Source organism: Populus nigra, chromosome 7 (assembly GCF_951802175.1).
Source record: "Populus nigra chromosome 7, ddPopNigr1.1, whole genome shotgun sequence".
Taxonomy (NCBI): Eukaryota; Viridiplantae; Streptophyta; class Magnoliopsida; order Malpighiales; family Salicaceae; genus Populus; species Populus nigra.
The window spans coordinates 20,391,622-20,411,810 of record NC_084858.1 but is presented as its reverse complement, the minus strand read 5'-3'; the positions used below and the strand labels follow the sequence as shown (position 1 = coordinate 20,411,810).

The following is a 20,189-nucleotide window of genomic DNA, read 5'->3' as shown; positions in this document are numbered from 1 at the left end:
TTTTTAACTAATATTTTTTTAATTTTATTTTTTAATATTAGATTTTTTCTATTTAGTTATCACACTTTCATGATACGGATCACAAATTTGAAGGGTTAACCCAGTTGACTTAGATTTCCTTTCAATTTCATCATTTAATATTGATTGGATTGAGAATTAAAATTCATGATTTGTTTTGTTTATTTTTCATTAGATTATCTTGGTCTTATGACACGAAAATAATGCTTAACAGATTAACCTGAGTTAACTCGAGTTGTTTTTTGTGTCTTTTAATTAATTGATTTTTTTAAATTGTATCATTCAACATTGGATCGTTGAGAATTGAGTTTCATAATCTATTTTGATTTGCTTTTTATGAGAATATCTTTACTCGAGTTGTTTTTTGTGTTTTTTATTTAATTTAATTTTTTTAAATTGTATCATTCAATATTGGATCGATTGAGAATTGAGCTTCATAATCTATTTTTTAAATTGTATCATTCAATAAATGCAAGGTCTCTATATGTGGTTATCTAAGTCTCAAGACCAAAGTCGCGGATTTGACAGGTTAACTCGGGTTAAATTAGGTTTTTTTTTTATTTTTTTTCTTTAAGATTATCTCAGTTTGATTACTCTAGTCATAGGTTTGGTAGATTGATTCAAGTTGTTTTTTATGTTCTTTTTTTAATTGGTTTTTTTTAATCTCATCCTTTAATATTGAACTAGTTAGGGATTAAAATTTGTAATTTTTTTATTTGCTTTTCATGTGGTTATTTCGGTCTTATGATCCGGGTTGCAAGTTTAACATGTTAACCCGGGTTGTTTTTTAGGTCATTTTTTAATTAATTTTTTTTTCAATTTCATCCTTCAATATTAGGTTGATTAGGAATTAGACTTAATAATCTATTTTGATTTACTTTCTATTGAGTTATTATAATCTCATAACCCAGGTCATGAATTTAACACGTTAACTTGGGTTGTTCAAGGTCAATCCAATATTTTGTTATTTTAATATTAAAAAAGTATCATCTTAAAATTTTACTTAATCAAAACTTGTTTTCACATGTTGTACAAGTTGTTTTTGAACTAGTAAAGTTAACCGGTTATATCAGATAAAATCTTATATAATTTAATTTTTTTCTATTAAAAAAACATTAATAACATTTAAATTTTTTTTTACGTAAATAAAAAATTAAACTTAACCAACGTGCAACGCGGGTCAATATATAGTCTTCAATATTTTTGTGTCATAAATACTCGCTTATTAGAGTTCATTTTCAATCACTCCGGGGTTTACATAAAATCTTTCACCAACAGGACCTAATATATATATATATATATATATTGTGACAAATATTAAAAGATACAATTTTTTAAAAAAATCAATTGTCAAATTATGAAGCATTTTTGGATTGCAAATTTAAAAGACACAAAGGGACACAGTAGAAAATTTAATATTTGTAAAAAAATGATTTTAAAATAGTTAAATAAAATGGATAATTAAAAACGCAAAACGACTGGTAAAAATGGATGGAGGGAGTATCAATTAGATAACCTTAAATTAATTGTGATTGATTGCGTGTTACGTTATTAGATAAGATTCATTAGAATCAATCAAATCTCTAATCAATCTCCACTTTTTTCAACTTAACTTATTTTAATAATTAAGATTTAAAAACGTTACATATAAAGATAATAAATGCACTAAATAATTCAATCCACTTTTGTTTAAAAATAGATGTTTATGTATCAATTATAACTCGATTCAAACAAAAAAAAAAAAAAACAAGGCTAATAAATGCACAGAGATTGCTCTGAATGTATTGGCTTTTTTTTTTCTTTCATAAAATAAAGGAAAATAAGAAATTGATGTCATATTAATTGATTTATTCATTATTTACAAATTAGAAACTATATAATAGTAAAAACAATATCAATTATGTGTTTAAAGTAATCATTATTTCCAGCTGCCAATCAACATTTCCTAGACATATTCGAGCTGGTGGAATACATTCATAAAATGCATGGCTTGTTTGATATCTCCTTAATTATTGCACTCTATTATTTTCTTTCTATTTTCTTATTATTTAGTTTTTACACATCAAAATTAAATTGAGAGATGGAAATGGGGCGTATTTGGAATGGTTCCATCAAGCTCAGGGGGTTTTGTATTTACTATTAATATGCTGATGATTAAGAGTTTTTATAATAATATTATTTATTTCTTTATGAATAATTATATATTAATTTTGCTAGTATGCAAAGAATTTAAAATAGTTTGTAGTGACCTGGGGGCAATACGGGGTCCTCTTCTCATTTCCGCCTCTGGTAGGATTTAACAAGGGCCTCCCAGGACAGGAAAGTTTGCTAGCTATCCATATTATCAAAGTGAAAACATACAAGCATTTATACTGTCTTCATACTTCTTCTGGCTTCAGTTTCAGTACACATTCAGCATTTCTAATATGAACATCACATCACTGAGTTGGAATTATCTATATATCTCACATTTCCTATATGAACATCAAAATACTTGGAGTAATTTTCTGTCAATTTTACTTTACAACGGGGATACGGAATCTTTGGGAGGCCAACTTTTCTTGGCATTCAATCAACTTATAATTTGTTTAAGGGTATTTAGTGATTTCTAAGTAAACTTCCGAATCAAGACCACACAGAAAAAGCAAAGCTTCCATATTCATTTTCCTGTAGTCAACTCTCACACAAAATTTATCTATAAAACCCCATCAATGAGATCGATCTTCTTCTAACCAACCTTGTTTCACATTCCTAGCCATGAAGTTGCTAAAACTCTTCTTTGCTCTCTCTGCAACCATATCTACTGTTTCAGCTCTGCAGTTAGATCATTACAACGAAAACTCAAACACGCAAAGACAACTCTCATTGTCTGAAATTCAAGAAGCTGTAACTTCTTTACGAGGGGTTGGCCGCGTTCTTGCCCAGCAGAACCTGATAGCCAATTCGACATGCAATAAATTGCCTCGCATTTGTCGACTGAAGAGAAGTCCAGGGCCAGATTGCTGCAATAAGAAATGCGTTGACGTTAAGACAGATCGCTTCAACTGTGGAACGTGTGGCTCCAAGTGCAAGTACACTGAAACATGCTGCAAAGGAAAGTGTGTGAACCCATCATTTGATAAAAGACATTGTGGTGGATGCAATAAGAAGTGCAAGAAAGGGGAATTTTGTGTTTATGGGATGTGTAGCTATGCATGAATGCGTCACAAACTGTGTAATTCTCTGATATAGAGTATATTTCCTTTCATGTTTCTGCAAGACTGAGTCTCTTTCTCTAAGGAACACCATGGTTCTGTTGGCTTAATTTATATTTCATACCATCAAATTGTGAGAGTGCTTGTGATTTTACTAATCGAAGTGTAAATATGGAGAATTGCCAAAAGCATAACCTTGAAAATCTCATACTTAGGATCAAACAATGTGAATATAGCCAGCATGTATATATGTCTCGTTATTTGTATTTAATAGCTTTAATTATTTACTTAACAATTGATATTCTTAACATTAACTCCTGCTGTTTTGGACAAAACGAAATTTGTATTCAAAATCAGTTACTTTTTGCAGAAAATGTAAGAAAAGACGATCGGTCAACACTTAAAAATATATGTACTTAGTCAACTCTCACGTATTTCGTTGCCTTTCTACTTTGTTTGAATTTTTTTATTTAAAATTAATTTGTATATATTTTTGAATTACTTTTATGTGTATGTTAATATAAAAAATAATTTTAAAAAATAAAATAAAATAAAATATTATTTTAATATATTTATAAATAAAAATCATTCTAAAAAGTAATTATTATTACACTCTCATTCATTTTCTACTCTACTCTCTCCATAATTTAAATTAAACTTTGATTTCCTGCTTTATTCCAACATCTATGGGTGAAATTAACAACCTCATTAAAATAAATAAATAGAAAATTGATACTCAATGAATAACAAATTAAATTTGCATTTCCTAAGCCTGATCAATAGTTTCACATGTCAGTATTTGTTTAAACTCTGGTTAATGTCATTTGGGCCCTAAAGTTATCATAATTTATTTAATTTAATTTCTATAAAACTATTCTAATCTCATGACTTGGGTCATAAATTTGATATATTAATTAGGATTATTTTTTGGTTTACTTTCTATATTGTTATCTTAGTTTCATAACTTGAATGATGGATTTGGTAGGTTTACTCGGATTATTTTTTTGTATGTTTTTTTAAATTGATTTTTTTTTCAACTCAATTTTTCAATATTGAGTTGATTGTGAATTAAGTTTCATAATTTATTCCAGTTTATTTTCTATAAGGTTATCCTGGTCTTATAACATAGGTCGTGGATTTGACAAGTTATCTCGGGTTGACTTGAGTCTTTTTTTCAAATATTTTTTTTTAATAATTTTTTTTATAATTTTATTCTTTAGCATTAGATTGATTGGGATTAAACTTCATAATTTGTTTTGATTTGATTTAGATGGGATTATTATAGTCTCATGATCTAAGTCACTGAATTAGAAAATTGACCCGGATCAATTGAATATGTAGTTGTGTCAATATTTTTTTAAAAAAATAGATGTCGACTTGAATTTTATTTTTTTTAGTCAACTATATTTTTATTGGTCATCTAAATTATTTTTGGATTTTTTAAATTGACTGAGTCTAATTGAGCCCACTCCCACGTAATTTAGTTTTTTCTTTACTAGAGAAATATTTGCTAAGTGTGGATGTTTCTTTTAACATTGAAAAAAAATAATGGGGAATAAAATAAAATAAGGATATAGCATATTGCATCAGACCTTATACTTGTTTTTTAATGGTAAATTAAAAGATGCTTTTGAATTAATTTATGCATTAAATAAGATTAAGTTTTATATATGAATGATCTTAAATTATATCTTTTATATTGGTTTGATATATTAAAAAACAATTCTTTTAATTTTTTTTAAAAATTACATTCTTAACCATAAAATCAACTCCACACTTTTTTTTTATTTTTTTATTGTTCAATAAAAAGGTATTATATTCAAACCCAAAACTATGGGTGCAATATAGTAATATACCATGTAGATACAGAATGCTTGAAATAGTACTAAAAATGCTTGGAAGAACTTGCTGTCAATTTTACTTTACAATAATGGGGATACAGAATCAATAGGAGGCCAACTTTTCTTCACATTTAATCAACTTATTTCTTTAAAGTTTTAAGGTATTTAGTGATTTCTAAGTAATCTCCTGGATCAAAGATCACACAGAAAAAGTTGGCTGCAAATTCATTTTCCTATAGGCAGCTTTCACACAAAAATTTATCCATAAGGCCCCATCAGTAAGATTTTCTTCCACCAACCTGGCTTCATTTTAGTGGCCATGAAGTTGCTAAAACTCTTCTTTGCTCTATCTGCAACCATAGCTACTGTTGCAGCTCTGCATTCAGATCATTACAGCGAAAACTCAAACATGCAAAGTCAACTCTCATTGTGTGAAATTCAAGAAGCTGTAACTTCTTTACGAGGGGGTGGCCGCATTCTTGCCCAGCAGAACACGATAGCCAATCCGACATGCAATAAATTGCCTCGCATTTGTCGACTGAAGAGAATTCCAGGGCCAGATTGCTGCAATGAGAAATGTGTTGACGTTAAGACAGATCGCTTCAACTGTGGAATGTGAGGTACAAGTGCAAGTACACTGAATCATGCTTCAAAGGAAAGTGTATGAACACATGATCATTTGATAAAATTAAGACATTGTGGAGGATGCAATAAGAAGTGCAAGAAAGGGAAATTTTGTGTTTATGGGATGTGTAGCTATGCATGATCGATTGCTTCACAAACTGTATCATTTTCAGTTTAATTTGATGAATAACCATTGTAATCCACACAAACGGGTGTGACTGGACAAGTAAGCTTCCGACTGGCAAGGATATAGGTAAATGTTGTTGCCATACTGAGCTGAGTGTAATAGGTGGCTCGACATCTGCAACTCCTTGATTTTGCAGGTTTTACACATTCCAACAAAGTTCTTTGTGGCCATAACAAGATTCATGGTTTGCCTTCACTCAGTGTGGAGTGTCCAGAGGTCGTAGACTTCAGCGTGTGCCAATAAAAAATGGTTGAGGTCTAGTCCATGTTAATTCCTTGATGCCTTCATATATAATTCCTGTTCTTGGAATCTATGTGCATTTTACTTCGTTCCATCATTTATGAATCTATTTTTGGTCAAATTAAATTAAGGAAAAAGAGATGGGATACTTAATGTGTAGTTAAAGGTGCATTTCCTGAGACTTGATTCAATGGTTTAGCTGTCAGGTACTTGCTTAAACTCTAGGTAAAGGCCATAAGGAAGATATTATACTGAGGTCAAACTAGGTGGTGCTTAGGGAAGCTACACAGCAGCAGCAACAAGAACTTGCTTCATGATGCAAATTAGTATATCGGAGGAGTGTTTACTGCCTATAGCTACAGAAGTCAGGCTTCATTTCTTTCAGCCACGGCCTCACTGGTTATTGGCAGTTGGTGAAGGAGAGATTGGTGTGGAGTAAAAGATAAAATAATGCTTTAGAATATTGCATTAGACCTTTACTATATTGATATGCTCACACACCCGAAGGTCTCGAGTTCCAACTCTCCTTTGTAACAAGTGTGTGTGCGTGTGTGTGTATCACAAGCTTGAAGAGTGGCATAACAGCTTACAAGGAATACGCTATACTAGCTATTTGATCTGTATTTTACTGCGGTTCAATGTTTTTTTAAAAAATTATATATATAAATTTTTTGATGTGTTTTTGTATATAAAAAAATTTCAAGAGAAATTTAAAACATTTATGCATGCTGTGTCCTCGGAGGCACTCTAGACCAATTACTTGAGAATGATCCACAAGGAGGTTCACCTGAGAAAGAAAGCATGCCATTAGCAACAGCGAGTTCAATAAACACTGGATTTCACCATATTGTTAAGAAGGAGAGACAGTGGAATATACCTTTGGACCATATCTTTTGATAAACCACTCTGTAGTTTTAGCATTTGATGCTTCAAACATGGTCTTCTCGAGACCTAGTCGTCCGGCGACCGTTGCAATTACATCCTTGCAGTTGTCATCTGCATCAATCATTATAATCTGCCCCAGCTTCTAAGCACCTCTGGGCCATTCTGATCAGGAGATTAGCATCTTCAACCATTTCTGCGCAACAAAGATATACCTTGTAAGTTCAGATGCAATTGTCCTGAAGAATTTACATTTCTGTTATGGGCAAATTCATTAATCTCTGGCTCAAGCATCCTTAAAAGACCGCATGTGTCTCTGAATTCAGGTGCGTCATCATCTTCTTGTCACCTGAACCACCAATCTACTAGGGGATACACTAGTCTTTTATCCATAATTGTTTGAACATGTGTGTTTTGATGAATGAACATTAACTAATATTCTCGTCCATTTTCTCCCAAATTAGCATAATTTCTTTCCACTATCTAGATCTCTCAGATGCTAGTTGTAGGGTTTCCACATGCATAGTGTTCCATACTTCTTTATATCTGAATGAAGCCAATTTATGAAAGAAAAATTGATATCAAAACTGTCAATGGTATGCAACTGCAGAACATGTGAACATGTGCAAGCGCGTAGCTGTAATTGCTTATAAATTAAGCTTAGAGCATTGACTGATTGGAGTATCTCATCAGAATCAATAATCCGATTTCAGTCAACAGTTTAACCTATGTTATGATACCGACAACCTTAATATGATCATTAGCAACAATAATCATTCAGTTGACATCAAATGCTTGTCATGTTCTATCAAAAGCATCCTGCATTACATTTCCAATTAGTCGGAGGGAAAGATTCCAAAAATATATCTTAGACATTTTTATATTCATGGATCGATTATCCATTTGAGCTTTATCTAATCATAGTTCAGCCTCTATGTCCTGTGAATGTGATTAGCAACGTATGACTTAGAGTTAAGGATACACCATATTCCTGAGTTCACCAGTCATCATGCTAGATTCATATCTCTTCATTTTCAAGTAATATGTAACCATAGCAAACAAACACCAAGACAGGTGCTGCTTCCTTAACAGTGCTTGGAGGTGCTGGAGGGATCTTTACGAAGCAAATGCTCAGCCCAATCACCAGTACTAACATACACATCATGCTTGTGAGCCATATCAATCACTTCTTTAATAGAAGACTTTGGCATCAAACTATGAGAACCACCGGAGAATTTCAGTCCATCAACAAACTGCCCCATTGTCTCGAAAACATTCTGCCAAGCATTATACGAGTATGCACATGCACAAGTAAGAAGCAAATAAAGAATCAAATTCAATCAATCTGCATTAAGCTTCTTTGATATTACACCACAATTCCACAAATTTACTTGAAGACTCCTTAACGCTCTAAATCGAATAGCCATTTTCCACAACGTACCTATAATTATCCGAAATAATAAATAAATCACAGAACATTCTATGAAAACGCCATTGCAGAAACAATCTTTAGATCAAATTATAACAAAAGGCTCAAAACTCGTATTAAGTTCTTAACTTGCAAAATTTCTCTGTACAAATCCCGCTTTTGAAGTTACTAGCTAGACTTGGTAATTTCAACCTATTAATTTCTCTATACATGTCCCACTCGGTAACTTTACTTGGGTCATTCAAGAAACACTTCAAATAATTATCCTTTATCTCCTTAAACTTAACACATCCCCCACCCGACCGTGAAGAAAGAAACAAAAAACCGAGAGACTAGAGAGCGCGGCATCATCTAAGCATTTATTTACCAAAAACACAGCATTGTGTTAAACTACATCAAATACATGGTGATTCATAGCAAAACACACACACAGCTAGAATTTTATTCCTCTAAAGTTGGTCAATAATTAGTTAGTCCACTAAATGGCAAGACGGGCATCCACCAAAATCAACAAAGAAACAGTGTTTGTAAGTTAAAGGAGAGAAAACATGTTCTTTATACATACTTGAAGCATGTTCTGGCTCAATAGAGTGTATTGAGGCCCTCTCATCTCTGTAACTCCAAATCTACGAGGCTTCTCTGGTCGATCTCCATCTTCCTCGAAGCTTTTCCATCGGTAATATACTGAGGATGATGACATCTTTTCCTTTCCTTTCCTTTATCTTGATTGTTAATATGCCAAGGAAAGCGTGTTTGCTTTCTTACAATGATTTTGATTTTTCGGATACAGGATAGTGATGATGACTCTCAATGGAGAAATGTCCAGCTTCTTATGTCCAACAATATTTTGCTCTACAGAGACTGAAGTCTTGACAAGTGTTGCTTCTTATGCTACTGCAATCCATGTCTTGACCAGTGTAGCTTCTTCTAAAGTTGACTGGATTTTGATTTTTGTTTTCCTCCATGAGAGATGAAAACATAGATACCATATACTCACCGTCACCCGGGATTTCGTCTGGTTAAAAACAGTTGGTTGGGTTAATTTGTGAGTTATAAATCAATTCAGTATATTTTAAAATAATATTTTTTATTTTTTAAATGAAATAATTTTAAATAAAAAAAGTAAAAAATAAAATAAAACAATAGTCCTTCAAAATAAAAATTAAAAAAAAAATAATGAAGCTTGCTTGACAAGTTCTCATTAGTTTTGCAAGGGTTTGAAGTTCTTTTTTTATCATTTAAACTTTATTGAATTAAAACAAACAAGGTTGGGAAATTATCAAATCAACTTGTCAAACAAATTTAAATTTGATAACTATAATTAAAAAAAAACATTATATTGTATATAATTTGTTTAATGAATTAAGACTCAAGTTTTAATATCAATATTTATTTTCATTATAATTACATAGAGAAGGGTTTTTTATGTAATTTAAAATATATTAAATCTTTTATTCAATCAAAATAAGAATGATAACTTCTTAAATAATTGCACTACACTACGGGTGGGTTAGATAAAAAAAATTAAAAGTAATAAAAAATATCTAAGTCATATAAAATTATTTAGTATTGTTATTCAACTCCTTTTAATGAATTAATTTTAAAATCTCTCAACTCAACTCTTTACATGACACTAATTTAAAATTAAATCATAAAAGAGTAGTTTCAATGTGACTCGATCAACTTGACAAATTCAAATGCAACATAAATGACCAATAAAAAGGATGGTTTGGCCTTGAAAAAAACTCAAGATATCATCTTTTATTTAATATTAAAACGATGACATATTATATCAAAATCAAAGCCAATTTATTTTTTCCACGGTGTTTAAAGAGAAAACTTACACCCATTGAAATCCTCTCAAAAAAAGCAAATCATTAACACAAAAAATCCTCTTTTTTAGTGTTCATATTGTGACAAACTAACAACTATATTGTTTTTCAATGAGTTTCTCTCTCTTTTATAATATTTAGAACTGAAAAATAAATAAAATAAACTTTTAAATCAAGATAAAAAAAATATTGTTAATGTGGTGTTAACCATTAATTTTCTTCTTGTTGTATATTTCAGTCCTCTGTCTTTAAGTGTTTATTTAGGAGTGTGGTTGTGGTTGTTTTCAAAATGTTTTTTATGTCAAAATACATCAAAATAATTTTTTTATTTTTTAAAAAATTATTTTTGAGATTAGCGCATCAAAATAATGCAAAACATACAAAAAAATTAAAATTTTAAAAAATACAAGTAAAACCACATTTCAAAACACCCTCTAATATCCTGTTTGGCTTCTTCCAAATATGTTTCTACCAATGAGGTTGCTTGTAATTCCTTGTCTAAGGAAAACTAAAAGAAAAAATAGTTTTCTTTTGCATCAAGGGCTTTAAGACCATGAGGAAAAAGCCCAAATAGCAATCGGTTGGCTTGTTGAGGGAAAGGCTATTTTTAAAAAAATGAGTAAATTTCATTTTTACTCCAATAGATTCATCAACTTTCCTCCTTCACCCATAAAGTTTAATATTTTTCAATGTTACCACTATGGTCCTACAAATCTATAGCTACACCCTGATCTTTTGATTAGCTATTAAAGCTCATCATTTTTCATTTATCCCCGATATAGGTGATATTGTTTCAAAAAGATACTTCAAAACATAAAATAAAAAATATCGAAAGGTGGGTTGATCATTAGATTTCCTTAGCTATTTAATTTAATTATCAAGGATGAAATTGAAATTATTTATAATTGTGCAATTAACATTAATAGATTTTAAATTATAAGAGTTAAAAAGTCGAAATAAACCAATTTATATTACAAAAATATAGTTCGCCCAAAAAAAAGTTGACCTTGTAAATAATAGGATACAATACTCTTGGTGTACATACCAATTTTTCCACGTTCTTGTAGGCTATCAAATCCCACATGAACGAGGGGGTTTTTACCTTCGGTTAGATAAGTATTTATAGCGTTGTATGAGTTGAGATTTTGGAATGTGCCGATGTAATTAAGGGAATAATTTCAATTTTGAGGTAGGATCTCTGCTTGGGTGTTCATGAACGTCAATGTTACAACCTTGCTGGTGATACCTCAAACCAGTGATATAAGACTCGGCTGGCCTGGCGAGCAAATTCGATCTCCCATTGATCTCAAGCTTGGCCTAGAAGCGAAGCTACTTGTAAAACTTGGTTTTTTTTAGTTTTATTAAAACATCGTCTCAGAAATTTTTAAGAAAAAAATAAAGCTCAGAATGACTTAGTGATTTGCGGGTCTACCCAACTGACTTGTGACTTAAAATTTGAACCGAGTCGATGCTGATTCTTTAAATTAAATTTTCCTTGTCTCCCATGAAAAGAATCAGAATTTAGAAAAGAAGCACCAAAAGAAAGAAGAAAAATGTCAAGACGAAAAGAGGTATTTACTCGTAATTCACAGGTAATCTAATATCATTTCCTTTATTGATGATCTCAACTTTATTCTTATTCTGTCTTTCGTGAAGCTTGCTTAAAAAGAAAGGCAAATTCCCTATAAAGATTTCCCTAGCCTACCTTCTCCTTGTTCACAACCTTCTATAGAACTGTTACCTCTGGTCACTTTGGAAAAGAAAAATGGCTGAAAATCATGGTATTTTGGTTTGCCTCCTAATCATAGCACTGGATGTTGTTGCTGGCATACTTGGGATTGAAGCTGAGATGGCTCAAAACAAGGTAAACCAGTTCTGAATTGAATGTCTTCAGCTTCTTGTTGCAGATCATTTCATTTGGATCTTGATTTGTTGATGGCAGGTGAAGCATTTAAAGATGTGGGTTTTTGAGTGTAGAGACCCGAGCTATCAAGCTTTCAAGCTAGGTTTGGCTGCAATATTATTTCTTCCCCTTGCTCATATCATTGCTAACTTGCTTGGTGGATGCACTTGCATGTGGTCCAAGGAAGATTTTTTAAAGGCATCCGCTACTAGGAAGCTAGCTGTAGCTTCTCTTTTCTTCTCATGGTATTTACTATCAATACAACACTGCAAACAAAAACTTGATTCAATCTGACATGCATATACTGCTGTTTTGGGCAAATCAGGATCATACTGGCCATTGGGTTCACAATGCTGGTCATAGGGACAATGGCAAACTCAAAATCAAGAAAATCATGTGGATTATCGTATCATCACATTCTCTCCATCGGAGGCATCCTGTGTTTCATTCATGGAATCTTCGCAGTTGCCTATTATGTATCTGCCACTGCTTCAGCCAGAGACCATATTTCTCGGCATCGAACCCCTGCTACTTCTCAAGCGTAGTCTTTTTTTCCAATTTCCTTTCATTTCAATTGATCCCATCATACTCTAATCCTCCCCATTAGGCATACAATCATCATCCAAGTTATCATGTAAAGGTTTTAAGCTCTTGCTTAATGAGCTACCACTTGATCAACTCCCTTCAATGCTAATGTGTATTCTCATTACTACTTACTGAATATCTCTTGCCATCAATCATATAGTACCGAACAATGAAGTGATCAAGGAATTTCTCAACACATAAAAAGGGCAGAAGAAGCAGCACATTTCATTTCAGAAATCAACAAACTAGAACTACATCAAATCAAGATTAATTCAATAAAAGGGGGAAAAAGAGGGGCAAATAAAACCTAATTAATCCTACTACTGCAACCTAAATTCTTCTCAGTATTTGCCTAAAAGGGCTTCTCTTTGTAACTTCACAATGGACAAAGCCAATTCTGCTTCGTCTCTCATTCATCATCAACTGGACCTTTAGAAACCCTTTTCGGTAACAAAGTGTTGTGAATATTAGGCAAGACACCACCATTAGCAATTGTGACTTGGCCAAGCAGCCTGCTCAGCTCCTCATCGTTCCTCACTGCCAACTGAATGTGCCTCGGGACTATTCTAGTCTTCTTGTTGTCTCTTGCTGCATTCCCAGCCAGTTCTAACACCTACACAACAAAAAAAAACACCCAAAATTAATTGAAGCAGATAAAAGAAACGGTCCTGTTGTTGAGCACATGTAAAATCAGGATAAAGAATCATGAAAAAAAATACAAAAACACCCAGAAGATTTGAATCTCAATTAATAAATCAGAGCCAAAAGCTTCCACCAAATTTTCTTTTGATTTTCCCGAATTCTTTTCACTAACTAAACACCCTGTAATTAATGAAAATCAACTAATTGGCACACTTATTTTTACCAAAATCACTAAAAAAAACCCCCAAAAAACTTGAAAAACAAAGAACACCAATGTACCCAAACTTCACAAAAATCTACAAAAACATAAAATATTCATATTCCCAAATTTCACAAACTTTTCTCAGTACTCACTAACCCCAAAAAAAAACACACAAAAAATAGGCAAAGAGGAGGAAAGAAAACAAGGCTAGTTTTATACCTCAGCAGCAAGATACTCAAGAACAGCAGAGAGGTAGACAGGAGCACCAGCACCAACACGTTCGGCGTATTTCCCAGTCTTCAGGAACCGAGCAATACGTCCCACAGGAAACTGCAAACCCGCCTTGCTACTTCTCGAGGTTGCTTTCTTTGCTGCTCCGGACCCCAAAGCCTTTCCTCTTCCTGCCATCTTCCCAAAAGAGACTTGAAATCTACAAAGAAATCGGGATTTTTAGTTTTTACGAAGAGTTATTGAATGCTAGATGATAGTTTTTTTTTTTTGGCGCCTGATGGAAGTGAACAATACTGGGTTTATTATATAGGAAGGGAGAGTGATTGTGAACCAATCAATGGGAAGGACGCGGATTCTGATCTTTGGCCGCTTGTTTGGATCTTATAGACGGTTGAGATTGTATGGTGAGGTTTAGTTTTGGATCGTGGACTCATGGTATTTTTTTAGTGGCGGGAAATTTTACGGTAGTTGGGGGAGGAGAGCGAATTTACGACAATACCCATGCTCTGTTTAAAAATCTAAAAAATGGTCTAGAATAATAATAGTAATGATAATTTCTTCTTTTTTTTGTGAAGATTGTTGATTTAAATAATAAATAAATAAAAATTCATTCTCTTATTAGATCTAAATTTTAGGAGCTAAATAGAGAGTAAACCCTCTTGATTGAAAGTTAACCTCCTCACAATTTGGTCCAAACAACCTCTGAATCTTGTTTATATCCAATGTAATCCCCCACTTTTTATTTTTCCAATTCTAGCCCCTCAAATTATCAATTCAAAGTAATTAACTACGGAGACGGTCATGAGAACCTTTTCGGAAGCCTGTTTATCTTTGCGATGTCATATTTTTTTAAAGATTATTTTAAAATATATATATATTGATATTAAATATAATTTTTTAAAAATATATATATTTAACATCAATATATATTTTTAAATAAAAATATAATTTAAAATACAATTACTTTCAAAATACCAAACACTATATTAAACCATTAAAATAACCATTATAGCAATTTATTTTTAACATTGACCGACAATTATTTTGATCAATAATTTATTTTTAAAATTATTTTTATATTTGTATACTAAAATAATCTAAAAACAAAAAAATTATTTTATTTCAAAATCGTAGAAACAAACACTACCTTTGCTAGTCGGCAAACATCAATAAGCATGCGTGGAGCTACATATAAGATAAGGAGGCAATTTCCTCCTTTAATTTTTATAAAAATCTCATTTCAGTCCTTAATAGTTCAAGAATTTTCAATTCACACCCCTCTTTTCTAGACATTTGCTCCCTGTTTTTTTTTTAATCCTTCCCATTACTCCATGGAATATCTACTAAAGAGTGATTTGTTTAGAATAATTGTATATTATTATCCTTTGAATGGACTATTTTATTTTTTACAATTTAATTTATTTTGATATGATAATTACGTGAAAACAACAAAGCATCAATATTTGAGTAATAGGAACTATTTAAGGATTAAAAAAAAAACTTCTTTTTTATATGAAAACAATCATACTAGTTTTTTTAATAAAAAAAATCAGTTGAAAATCATTATTTGAGCATAAATTAAAAATAAACATCCTCATATAAAATTTACACATCCGAGCATAAATCAATAATTTTGTTCATAAAAACATCCACACAATAAAAATCAAAACTTCCGCACATAAAAAACAAAACATCCTCCCATGTAATTAAAACATTCATATAAAAAAGTTTAACTTAGATTGAATTAGGATTTTATTTTTTACCTAATTTTATTTTTCAGTATTTTATGAGCTTTAAATACATTGTTTGTCCTCTTTTAAAAAAATATTTTTTTTCTCAAATTATCCTAATTTTTTTATTTGATTCATTTTTTATTTGGTCCATTTTTATCGAAATACAACCAACGTATTTGACTTAGTTGGGTTTATGACCCAAGTTATAAATTTTTCTTCATATTTTAAAACACATCTACTATCAATGAGTTGTATATTCCTAATTAGTTTGAATCAATTATTTGATTTTGTAAAATTATAGGCTCATAAAAACATTCCTAAATAGTTTACCAGTTTATATATATATATAGGTCTCTCTCTAGAGAGAGAGAGAGACACACACACACACACACACACACATGCTATTATACAAAACATAATGAATAAGAGAATATTACCATCACCAAATCTAATATGGTATTAGAGCAGTCGATTTTGACAGTCTCTTGCCTTAATTCCATAAATCGCTTCCGCAACAACAATCGTAAACTCCCTTCGCAGTAGCAGCCATTAGCCACCCTTCATAACCATTGCTCACTGTTCCCTCGACCAAATTACACTAAACAAATTGCTCTGTTTGTTCTTCCTACTTCTTTCTCTCATTCATTTATAAGCCAAAATCATGGCAGATGATGATGGTTCAGCAAACACCAATAAATCCTTCATGTCGGGAGACTCCAACATTACCACATAAACAGTCACGTTGCAGAGTGACACCTTTTATTTCTCTGTAGGAATCAGACTGGATGAGTATAACTATTCTCTATGGCATCAAATTATATAGATAAAGATAATTGAGCGAGAAAAACATGGCCATCTGACCGGTGATATCGCCCAACCTGCAGTCACAAATCCCACATTTAATAAATGGTGTGCAACAAATTGCAAAGTTAATAATTGGTTGTTTGACACCATGCAACCTAATCAGATTAAAAGGCTTATTCGTTATGACACAACAAAACAAGTCTAGAATGCAATCAAGCAAACTTATTTAGATGGGGCTGATGAAGCTAAGATTTACAACCTTCACAGTAGGTCATTCATAATGAGACAAACGGGTGTTTTAGTTGCCAAATATTACGTTGAGCTCACTGAGATTTTTCAAGAGCTTGATCAATTAAGTTCAAGCACCATGGAGCATCCGTCAGACATTGAAACTAGACGAAAGAAGTTGATCATCTCAGAGTTTATATGTTTCTTGCAGGTTTAAACAATAATGTTGAACAAGTCTGAGGAGAGATTTTGAGGATGGAGCCAAAGCTAGAACTTAAGGCTGCATATGCATATATTAAAAGAGAAAGTAACTGACAGGGAACCATGTTTGAAGTTGTGTAACCTCCGAAGCCACAACTCTTGTCGCTGCCAAGTCCAAACAATCTCGGCTGCACAATTACAATGTCAACCTTGCTCGTAACAGGGCTCCAATGAAATGTATCAGATGTGGTTTAGATAATCACACAATTAAGGGTTGTTAAGAAATCATTAGTTATCTAGAAGGATGGGTTCACATAGGGCGTAAAAGGGACTCACATCGAGCCTCATTTTGCATCTGTTTAGTCATTATAGGAGACTTCATCAAAAATCTCATCAGGTACAACTGACTTCAAGGCCTTTTCCACCTCAGGTAACTCTTGCACATCCTCACTTACTGGTAATAGATCCTGGATTATTGACACTAGTGCAACGGATCACATGACATCTAGTTTTATTGGGGTACACTCTGTCACACCTTCTAGCCAAACATATATTCTCAGTGTCAATGGCACCACCTCCCGAGTTATAGAAGAAGGGTCATTATCTCTTATATCCTTATTAAATCTTGATCATGTCTTAGTTGTCCCTTTACTTGACTATGACTTGTTATTTGTTTCTCAAATCATTGATTCCCTTAATTGTATCGTGTGTTTTTTGTCATTGTATTGTATATTTCAGGATCTTCACACCAGGGTTGTGATTAGATGTGGTACTAGGAGAGGAAAACTATATTATTTAGACTTAATAGACGACACCGCTAAGAGATTGAGTCATGCACATCATGTGAAAGGAGGTGAGTCTATCAAGATGGAGAAATTTTGGTTATGGCATAGATAATTAGGTCATGCCTCATTTGGTTATCTGAAACTTCAATTTCCAGAGTTGTTTTCTTAGTTTACTGAATCAGACTTTCGTTGTGAAACTTGCATTTTGACAAAAAGTCATCGTATTTCTTATCCATTAAGGTTGAATAAAAGTTTTATGCCTTTCATGATTCTCCATTTTGATATTTGGAGACCATCACGTGTTTCCACAATTAGTGGTTATAAGTGGTTTGTGACGTTCATTGATGATTACACTCAGATGACCTAGGCTTTTCCTTTAAGACAAAAAAGTGAAATAACTGTCAAATTCAAACTATTTTATCAATATGTTGCTACTCAATTTGACAAGAAAATCATGACGCTCATGCTTGATAATGGAGGAAAGTACGTCAACCATGATCTGCATAATTTTTTAAGTCAATATGGTATTGTTCATCACACCACATGTGCATATACACCACAACAGAATGAGGTCGCCGAGCGTAAGAATCGACATCTCCTGGAAGTTGTTCATGCCTCTTTATTTGAAGCCCAAATATATAACATGAGTTATGAGACCGAGCTAACCATGTATAAAACAAACCATGATAAATTATGAAGTCTAATATTTAATAAAACAAATATTAAAGTATAAAATTAAAAAAAAATACATAGATTTAGAAAAATAAAAAAATCAAAAGAATAAAAAACACCATTAACAATGTTTTGTGAGTGCCACCTCCTTTAGTTTATTGTTAAGTATTAGACTCATGAAATGGAAACAATTTCTAATTCATGAATTTAGAAAACAAATTAACCTAAAAAGTTTCATAAAGATGTGATATATATGTTCATATATTATTAATCTGATGAACACCATTAATTTATTCTAATTAAGATAAATTAACATCTAAAAAGAAGGCTAAACTAGACTCCAAAAAATCATGAAATGGAAACAGTACCTCACATAAGAAAAATACTCCATGTTTCTCTTTTCCCCGCCTAAATTGCCAGTCCAGACCCTTTGAACTTTGCTTTTGTAATCTCATCAAGTCGCTTGATCATCGTAGGCGTCAGACAAGTCTTCGAATCTCCAACGTTACCTCGCCAGAAGAATGCATTGTTGTCCACCTTCGCTTTGGAGCCCAGATGAAATGTTCCAGCTTTATTCACCTCCAGATTGCTCAAATTCTCAAGACTACATAGCTTTATTATGTCTTTCACGACACCTTTACTTTTTTCATCTACCGAAAAGGGACATTCCATGAATCGTGCCAGCTTCTGCACGTAAAAAGTAGTATCCTTCTTCAGATCCTCATACTTGAGAAAAAATACATTATTCGGACGTTCTAAACTTGCATTCCAGTACTCCGAATTGTACTCCCAAAAGGGTCCTGAAAGACAAACTCCTTTACAGAAAAGCTCAAACCCTTCTTCCAGAGGCAGGGGTAGCATGTTCCTTCCAGATCTTATTTTATTGACAAACTTCCACAAGGAGACCAAAACATCTTTCGAGTCCCGACAAATACACACAATCTTAGAACCTGAATTTATGATGGATTTCGGCAATGAAGTGTAAGAGACATGTGTGCCAAGTAGCCTAGGTGAGGGAAGAGAATCTAGGTATGTAAATGGGTCATCTTCATGAGCTTGCAGCTCAAAATAGGGAACACACTTATGGGGGTTTGTAGTGAGTAAAGGGTGAGTTGAATCATTGAGGCAACGATCATTTCTCTTCTGGATGGCAAACATGAGAGCCTTTAGCCATGTGGTGCCACACTTAGGAAATGAGGCCAAAATAATATCACTAGAGCGTGCCTGGAAGTTTTCCTGTGCCCAAAGAACTCCAACAGCCCAAAAAGGATCATACCAAAATCCTTCAATCTTGTAATGCTCATCCAACCATCCATATTCCTGAGGAAGGGTTGAAATAATCTCCTCATATTTCTGGGACTGGCTTTTGATCTGTTGTTGTTGATCTTCTTCGTAGTGGTTAGTACTGTTTGAAGGTTTGTGAAGATTAGGAGAGTAAGACATCATGTATTCAAGGATTCGTAAACAACTTGCTTGAACTATGAAGCAAGATTAGTGTTTTATCTGCTAATTACTCGGAAAGGAAAATTGTTAAAAAACAAGGAGCTAGCAAAGGGATATCAATGACTCGTAGATATATATCCAACCTTCTTCTAGGAATATTAATAGTGAATGAAGGAGATGGTATGGTCTTGCATTCCCTAGAAAGAATGCAAGTCTACGAGAGAAATTCGCCAAGATCCTCAATCACCTCTACATTATTTTACCCCTTCTTAAACAAATCGATCGGATCAACATTAAAAAATTTGGACCAGATTCAGTATAGAGTGAAACTCAAAGGAACTGAAACCGCACGGTCATATGTAAGTTCATTTTTCAAGATTTTTTTTATCAACAAATAGTAAATCTGATTTTTCACAGACTCGATAAACTCATATCTCAAAGCAAAATCCAAAATGAGTTTTAATTTAAACTAATTTTAAAATTAACCTGGCTAAATTTAGGTAATCAAATGTA

At 32.5% G+C, this 20,189-nt stretch overlaps 3 protein-coding genes and 1 pseudogene across 3 annotated transcripts; 1 reads left to right on the top strand and 3 right to left on the bottom strand.

Moving 5' to 3' along the window:
- Window positions 1-2,726: 2,726 nt before the first annotated feature.
- Window positions 2,727-9,115, bottom strand: LOC133700157 (protein HEAT-STRESS-ASSOCIATED 32-like; annotated as a pseudogene).
- A 2,788-nt stretch (window positions 9,116-11,903) lies between these two features.
- LOC133698847 (protein DESIGUAL 2-like) lies at window positions 11,904-12,887 on the top strand. Its single transcript, XM_062121936.1, has 3 exons — window positions 11,904-12,111; window positions 12,190-12,395; window positions 12,476-12,887. The coding sequence occupies exons 1-3, from the start codon at window positions 12,013-12,015 to the stop codon at window positions 12,693-12,695; spliced, it is 525 nt and encodes a 174-aa protein (XP_061977920.1). The 5' UTR covers window positions 11,904-12,012; the 3' UTR covers window positions 12,696-12,887.
- Window positions 12,888-12,939: 52 nt separating this feature from the next.
- On the bottom strand, window positions 12,940-14,086 carry LOC133698848 (probable histone H2A.3). The gene is made up of 2 exons (XM_062121937.1): window positions 13,799-14,086; window positions 12,940-13,348 (listed from the first exon to the last, which is right to left on the bottom strand). Exons 1-2 carry the CDS (start codon window positions 13,985-13,987, stop codon window positions 13,145-13,147), a joined length of 393 nt encoding a protein of 130 aa, XP_061977921.1. The 5' UTR covers window positions 13,988-14,086; the 3' UTR covers window positions 12,940-13,144.
- A 4,555-nt stretch (window positions 14,087-18,641) lies between these two features.
- On the bottom strand, window positions 18,642-19,676 carry LOC133700156 (cytosolic sulfotransferase 12-like). Its single transcript, XM_062123703.1, has one exon. The coding sequence runs from the start codon at window positions 19,674-19,676 to the stop codon at window positions 18,642-18,644; it is 1,035 nt and encodes a 344-aa protein (XP_061979687.1).
- Window positions 19,677-20,189: the final 513 nt, after the last annotated feature.

Coding starts and splice junctions, on each gene's coding strand:
- LOC133698847 (XM_062121936.1), top strand. CDS start 12,013: ATGGCTGAAAATCATGGTATTTTGGTTTGCCTCCTAATCATAGCACTG. Junction 12,112..12,189: donor CTGAGATGGCTCAAAACAAG/GTAAACCAGTTC, acceptor TGTTGATGGCAG/GTGAAGCATTTAAAGATGTG. Junction 12,396..12,475: donor GCTTCTCTTTTCTTCTCATG/GTATTTACTATC, acceptor TGGGCAAATCAG/GATCATACTGGCCATTGGGT.
- LOC133698848 (XM_062121937.1), bottom strand. CDS start 13,987: ATGGCAGGAAGAGGAAAGGCTTTGGGGTCCGGAGCAGCAAAGAAAGCA. Junction 13,349..13,798: donor TTGAGTATCTTGCTGCTGAG/GTATAAAACTAG, acceptor TTTGTTGTGTAG/GTGTTAGAACTGGCTGGGAA.
- LOC133700156 (XM_062123703.1), bottom strand. CDS start 19,676: ATGTCTTACTCTCCTAATCTTCACAAACCTTCAAACAGTACTAACCAC.